At 44.7% G+C, this 7,599-nt stretch overlaps 1 protein-coding gene across 1 annotated transcript; it reads right to left on the bottom strand.

Moving 5' to 3' along the window:
• Positions 1-274: 274 nt before the first annotated feature.
• On the bottom strand, positions 275-4,175 carry LOC102285787 (RNA-binding protein with serine-rich domain 1-like). The gene is made up of 3 exons (XM_070373721.1): positions 3,382-4,175; positions 1,850-1,942; positions 275-1,753 (listed from the first exon to the last, which is right to left on the bottom strand). The coding sequence occupies exons 1-2, from the start codon at positions 4,173-4,175 to the stop codon at positions 1,852-1,854; spliced, it is 885 nt and encodes a 294-aa protein (XP_070229822.1). The 3' UTR covers positions 275-1,753; positions 1,850-1,851.
• Between the last annotated feature and the right edge of the window lie 3,424 nt (positions 4,176-7,599).

Genomic DNA, 7,599 nt, shown 5'->3' with positions numbered 1-7,599 from the left:
TAGAACTCTTCCACCAAAAGAAAACTGTATATAGTACTGTATGTCAATGATATCTCATGAAATTAGAGAAAAATTGTTAAGAAAACTGTATATAGTCCTGTATGTCAATGACATCTCATGAAAGTAGAAAAAAAATTGTTAAAAAAGATAAAAATTAAAAGTGCAAAAGAGTATAAGTGAAAGAGGACAAACCACAAGTGCTTTTTTCCTTTAGAATTATTTTATTAAATCATAAATGTACAACTGCTTCATATAATAATTCTACATGCTAAAATTTAAGGAATAATGTTATTAATATGTTTCATTACAGCATACTTCTGACTAATAGCTTTTCAAAAACTGAGAAAAATTTGCAAAAGATTTTTTAAAATGTAACATTTTACAAAGATATGTTAACAATTTACAAACATTTAACAAAATGTTTAATGTTAAACAAAATTTAACATTATCAAAGAAGTGACGTTTCTACACTCTGACAAAGATCACTAGAAAAAAACAATTAAGCTAAGAAACTGCCTCAAAGGCATTTTCCATACAGTTTTTCCTCTGCAGGAAGGCAATGTTCTTAAATGATTTAATTCATTCACAAATGGCTCTCTGCACTTGCTCTGGTGTCTTCTGCCATATCACTGCATGTTTACTCATAACCTGAAGCTGCCCAGTTAACTCTGGGCTCTCATCCTCCGCTAGACAGTGAAGCCCAGGGCAAACAAGAAGCAGCTCAGTTTCAGCTTTGCCCTCCCAACCCCCACATCCCCCACTGCCTCCTGGACCAGAGTTTCCTTCACTGTATTGAGCCCTCAAGTTCCTGCTACCTAAGTTTCCATTCCTCAACTGTAATTAAATTGCTGCTGATAATTTCCAAAGTCATTGTTAATTCCACTTCTACAATTTCCTCCTCCATTGTTGCCATGACCACCTCTGCAGCCCCAATCATGGTTGCCAGATATGGGACTTTCACCACCAGACAGACCCTCTGTCTCTCCCTTTTCCAGCCCCATGATAAGCACCCCTAAATCTAGGACCATTTCCATATGTATCAGATCCTTCCCAGAAGTTACTTTCTCATCCTGATGCTAGTCCCAAATCGATACCACCACCAGGATAAACCCCCAAACCAAAGCAGCCTCCTCCACTTCTAGAACCCTGGACTTGCTGCATTTCCCATGTCAACAAAGCCTTTGCAACTTTTACATGATGACCATTGATGGTACGGTTTTTCGGCAACACAGTCTTGTCCACAGAAATCAAGGTCATCAAAAGTCACAAATCCAAAGCCTCTTTTCTTGCCAGACTGCCTATCAGTAATGATCTCAATGGCACCATTTTTCCATATTTCTCAAAGTAATCTCTAAGATGATGTTCCTTAGTATCTTGTTGAATACCAACAGTTTCTTCAGTGTCCAAAGGACACCCCGCTGTCCAGATGCTGCTCTTGGGACACATGTTTGGGTTTAAGCACTCTGCCATCAATGGAATGGGGTCCGGTGGACATGTCATCCACCTCGGTCATGGAAGAAAAGGTGACAAAACCACACTGTCTTCATCTTTGGCTGGAAGGATCTCTCAGGACCACACAGGCTCTAAGTTCTCCCCACTGCTGATAACAGTTCCTCAGACATTCTTCTGCGGTTTCAAAGTTCAAAACACCAATAAAGAGTTTATTAATTTGTTCAGCTTCTCTCTTTTGCCTCTTAAAAGCAATTGATTTCTCGGTTTTCTCCATTGGACTGGGTTGCTTCAATCAGATTTCCTATAGCGGAGGGAGATGAGAGAGATCTCAGAGATGGATACAGACTGGACATGTCCCAGCCCTGTGGTAAGAACCTGTGTTGCCCCAGGAAAATACCTCTAGGAGCACTTCCATGGTGATCTGGCAATGCTGCCATGGCCTCTCAGCTCCTGCTGCCCTTGAATCAATCCTGAGTACTTTTCCATTTTCCTGCAAAACATTATTTGAACAGAGTGAGCTTTCCAGACCCAGTCATCAAATATTGCATTTTCTCTTTTAGTTTTCCAATTGTGAACTGTATGTGTATTATCATCTCTTCATTTTATGTTAATTCTCTAAGTTGGATACCCAATGAAGGGAAGAGTAATGTGGACTTTAGTGATTTACCCTGGCATATATACTTACTCACTTTGCCTTTAGAAGGGGCTCAAGATATATTTTGTTGAAAAAAGTATTCGAACTCCAAATATACTTTCTAAAGTTTTCTCAGAAAGTCACTCAACTTCAGTTATACAGTCTTATCACCTCTTTGGTGGGTGACTGCAGTCAACCGTTGTCACTATGGTTTCACATCCTTTCTCTCTTAATCCATTTAAGACTTTAATCATAAAAATCTACTTAAAATGTAAACCTAATCAGTGCACACTTTCTTTTAAAATCCATCGTTTCTGTTTCAGAGGGTGTTTTAGAGGAAGAAAATAAAAATATCTTAATCCTGTTGCCCTGCCATAATTACTAACACCACCCCTTTCAACACCCTATATTCCTTAGTTTGGAACGAAAATCACTTGATCCTCATGTTTACAGAGCACCTATTACATGCCAAGTTGTGGACTAAGATCCATAATTAAGAATTTCACTGAACAAAGTCATCACCCCAATTCATTCGAATCCTGATAAAAGTTTTTTTTTAAAAAAACTCTAATCCTTGGTTCATCCAAAGCAATTACTTTACACAACAAAGAACCACCACATTATCTAAAAAGCTACAAAGTTACAAAATCCAAAACAGAAAATGAATAGTCCTGACTGTACAATAAAAGCCAAAAAAGCAATGTACACATTGCTAAGGTAACCTGCAGAGCAATGAATAGCACACAACTGCCCTAAGTTGGGGTGTTTCTGTGATGACCCAGCAGAGCTGGCTGGAAACTTACCTATTTCAGAGAAAGGGAGGGTGTGTGTATGTGTGTTTATGTGTGTGTGTGTGTGTGTACTTACCAATTTCAGAGAAAGGAAGGGAGGGAGGGTGTGTGTGTGTGTGTGTGTGTGTGGCACATAGCACGGGGTACTTGACCCCAGAGGTCAGAAGAGGACCCAAACACGGGTGCATGGCCAGGCTAACAGGGATGGCATCACTGCTGGACTCTGCCAGCCGACAGGTTAGGGCAGGACCAGGCCACCGGATCGGCCCAGGTGGTCTGGGACATGGAAAAACGTGCTCCCAGGCTGGGGCTGTCCGTCTGTCTGAAGCCCCCTGCTCATCCCTGCTGGCTTTGCCAGCTACATGACTCCCAGGAACTACAGAAACTTGGAAGTTTTCCAGCCAGAACACTAGAGGGCACCTTTACAAGCACAACCCCAAACCAGCAACACCCCTGCAGCCAGAGCTCTGCTGCTCGGGGACACGTGTCAACTGCTGCCCTCACCTTCGGCAGGAGCTGGAGCTGGAGCCGCTCCAGTGGCGGGGGCGGCGGGGGCAGCGGGGTCGCCGGCGCTCGGGGGACCTGCCCCAAGGGGAACGCGATCTGCTCCTCCTCACCCTGCGCCAAGTGGGGGAAGGTGGCAGCATTCTCCGGAGAGAGCTCAGTCGCCTGGGGGGTGGCTGGGGCCAGGGGGCCAGCACGGCTGTGGCCATGATCTGCTGGCCGTCGATTTGCCCTCCGTCCATGTGCTTGAGCGCCTTCGCAGCCTCTTCCGGATTCTCGAACTCCACATAGGCATGGCCTTGAGACGGATGCGCGCGCATCCTGTCTCTGCGCAGGTCGATCTTTCGAACTCTTCCGAAGGTGGAGAATATTTCCCGGATGTGCTCCCTGGTCACCTTCCGCGTGAGCCTCGCTACGTGCACTTTGGTGGGCTTAGGGGCGGGGCTGCGCCGTCTCCTTTCCTTCTCGTCTGTTCTGGGTGATTTGGGTTTGGAACCGGACCGCCGCCTGTGGTCTCGGGGGCGCCAAGGCCTCGGAGAGCCGGGGGAGCTGCTGGAGCTGGAGCTGCGGGACCCACTGGAGCATCCCGAGCGGCCGGATGCTGAGGGCGAGCTGGAGCCTGAGCGGGACCGAGCCCCGGAGCTGCTGCTACCGCCCGAGGCCCTGCGCCGCTTCCGAGCTTTATCCCTGCCGCGATCCTTCTCGCCGGACTGCTGGGTGGCGCCTGTATTTTTACAGGGATCCGCGGACTGCTCGCCAGAGCGCTCTTTGCGTGGGATGGGAGACGGGGTCATCTCGCCTCCGCGCTTCTCAGCCTCAGGAGAGAAAGGGGTTAATAGATTAAAGGCTGTTTCCTACAGTGTGAAGTACAATAGAATGTTGTGATCATCAATAAGGCCATCACAGCGACGAAGAAAGAGGAGATATGGAGGAAGAGAAGTAAGAAGAAAGAAAAAATGACAGCTATTGATGAAGATTTTGGGGAAGGGCAACCCTGTAGCTCAGACGGTAAAGAATCTGTCTGCAATGCAGGAGACCCGGGTTCGATCCCTTGGTCGGGAAGATCCTCTGGAGAAGGGAATGGCAATCCACTCCAGTATTCTTGCCTGGAGAATCCCATGGACAGAGGAGCCTGGCGGGCCACAGTCCATGGGGTCGCAAAAAGTCGAACACGACTGAGCGACCAGCCATAGCCATTTAACTTGATGATACATACGGATCAGAGAGCTGAATTTTTTAAAAACACTTTATTGTTTACTAAATATTCCCGGAAATACAAGAGCCAATGATGTACTAGCTTATTTTATCCCAACATCAAAGCAGGTTCCAGGTTTTTTAGACAGGTGTACAAATTGAGCTTCCCTGGGGGCTCAAACGGTAAAGAGTATGCCTGCAGTGCAGTAGACATCGCCTGCGTGCTCAGTCGCTTCAGTGGTGTCCAACTCTTTGCAACCCTATGGACTGTAGCCCGCCGGGCTCCTCTGTCCATGAAATTTTCCGGGCAAGACTACTGGAGTGGATTGCCATGCCCCACTCCAGGGGATCTTCTGGACCTAGGGATTGAACTGGTGTGTCTTACACCTCCTGCATTGGCACTCGGGTTCTCTACCACTAGCAACACCTGGGAAGCAGCAGACATTAAACAAAGAATTATAGGAACATCAGAATACACAAAGGTAATGGATTAATTTGGAAGAGAAATGAGATAAAGTTAGACATAGCTTCAGAGGATATCTCAGGTAGAGAAATCAAACTGAGAAAAAGTAAAGTAGGACACTGTAAAATAACTTTTAAAAGTCACCTTGACCTTGCTGCGAGTGATATAGGCAAGTCACAATCATAATCCTTAACCCAAGTCCTTGCACCTCCCCTCCTTGTCACCAGGGCCCATGGATGTCCAGTTTCTACTCTCTTCCTTGCAGCTCAGGGCCACCACAGGGGAAAATAAACCACAAAGGGCAGACTCTGTGCTGATGTATCAGATAGATGGCCTGGAACATTCTCTCTTCTTCCAGCTTACCAATGGGACAGTCTAGTCTTTGTAGCTCAGCTAGTTCAGAAAGTAATCTGATTTCCTTTCATGGGAGCACTGCCTCCTCAACCCACATTATAAGCACTATTAACAGGAAGAGAAAGAAATCTGAAACCCAGTATGGCAGAATCTGGGGCAGTATGGACCCATTCTTGCTATGGGGTCATCCTAGGCCTCTGCCTATAGGAAGGACCCTCCCGTCAAGTCTCAGAAAGCTTCTCCACCCCACCAGGGACAAGCTAGACCAGTGGTTCTCAGAGAACATCCTTAGACTGTGAGCAGGAGGACCAGTGGTTCTCAGAGTGTGTCCTTAGAGCAGCAGCAATACCTGAGGACTTACTAGAAATGCAGAGTCTCAGGCCTTGCTCCCAGATGTGATGAATCAGAAACTCTTGGGTGGAACAGCAATCAGAGAGCTGAATTTAAAAAGAAAGAAAGAAAAATAAAAACCAAGAAAAATAAACTTGTGGGTAAAACATTTTCCAGAGAGAACTATTTAAACAGATCCCAGGCAAATACTACCTCTACTTCATAGTGATTTAAAAAAAAAAAAAATTTGGCTGATTATCCCAAGAAAGCTTCATACACAAACCTATACAAAACCTTGAATATTTCTTAATACTGACACCAAAGAAATAACTTTCAGTAACAGAACATTTTAAGAGCTACTATTTGCTTAATTAAAAAGATTGTACAAAAGGCAAAAGTATATAGATGGACAGCAATATGGATTCCAAACTCACCAGAAGAGACTGACTTGAAAATCTGGTCAACACAGGCTCCCCCAGTTCTAAGAGCTGTCCACTGACCACTCCTGAGATGCAGACAGCTGGTGCCTCAATGGAAAGACTTCTGCCTCTGCCTCTCCTTTTATGGGGGAAGAAGGTGGACAACCCAGTCAGTGGACAACCCAATCAGTGGACAACCCAATCTAGAGGGCACGCCCTCTCAGATCCAAGTTTTGGAGACATTCCTGAATCTGCGCCCACAAACACAAGAATTTGAGGCTATTGACACAGATACTATTATAGATGAAAAAACTCAGAGTTCAGACAAATACTACTTCTTCTTCATAGTGATCTTGTGTTTTTTTTTTTTTTTTTAAATCTGGCTAATTATCCCAAGAAAGCTTCATACACAAACCTATATAATACCTTGAATATTTCTCAATACTAACACCAAAGAAATAACTTTCAGTAAGGTAACTTTTCATTTTAAAAGCTACTGTTGGCTAAAACAAAGAGATTTTAGAAAAGGCAAATGTAGATATATACTGCTTAGCCATCAGTATCAATTCCATGCTCACCAGTTAAGGCCAGCTTGGAAATCTGGTCTATGCAGGTTCCCCCAATTTCAAGAGCTGTCCTCTGACCACTCTTGAGATGCAGTCAGCCTGTGGCTCACTGGAAAGTCCACTAACTTCTGTCTCTGATTTTCCTTTAATAGGGGAAGAGAGTGGACAGTCCAATCAAGGGATAACCCAATCTCCAGAGAACACACTCTCTTTCAGATCCAAGGCATTGAAGAGATTCCTAAATCTATGCACACAAACACAAGAATTTGAGGTGACTGACACCATCAGATACTATTGTAGATGAAAAAAACTTAACACATTTTATGCCTGGTTAGGTATTTGCAGACCCTACCAACATTGTAATGTTTTCTTTCCCTCAGCTGGGATACATTCTACAAAAATAAGAGTGAAAGTTTCTTTCTGCACTTCATAGTAGCTTTAGAAGGACCAGGATTCCAGGTCTGGTTTAGAACTCACAACCTGCCTCAGCAACAGTGTAGATCTTTGTTTCCCTAAGAGAACACTGTGCCTGGAATTTCTTTACTATACCTTGTAACAAACACCAATCTACCTAATGCATCAGAGTAGATGCAGAGAGTCATTTTGTGAATCCATCAGAGTATTTTAGAACATTACCTTACTGTGGGGGCTTACCAGGTGGTGCAGTAGTAAAGAATCCACCTGTCAGTGCAGGAGACACAAAACTTGAGGGTTCCATCCCTGGGTTGGGAAGATCCCCTGGAGAAAGAAATGGCAACCTAATCCAGTATTCTTGCTAGAAAATTCCATGGACAGAGGAGCCTGGCAGACTACAGTCCATGGGATCTGAAAGAGTTGAACATGACTGAGTGTGTGGTGCGTGCGCGTGCACACACACACACACACACACACA

Source organism: Bos mutus, chromosome 7 (assembly GCF_027580195.1).
Source record: "Bos mutus isolate GX-2022 chromosome 7, NWIPB_WYAK_1.1, whole genome shotgun sequence".
Lineage (NCBI taxonomy): Eukaryota > Metazoa > Chordata > Mammalia > Artiodactyla > Bovidae > Bos > Bos mutus.
Note: the sequence above shows the minus strand (reverse complement) of the source record. Positions and strands in the feature narration are given on the sequence as shown.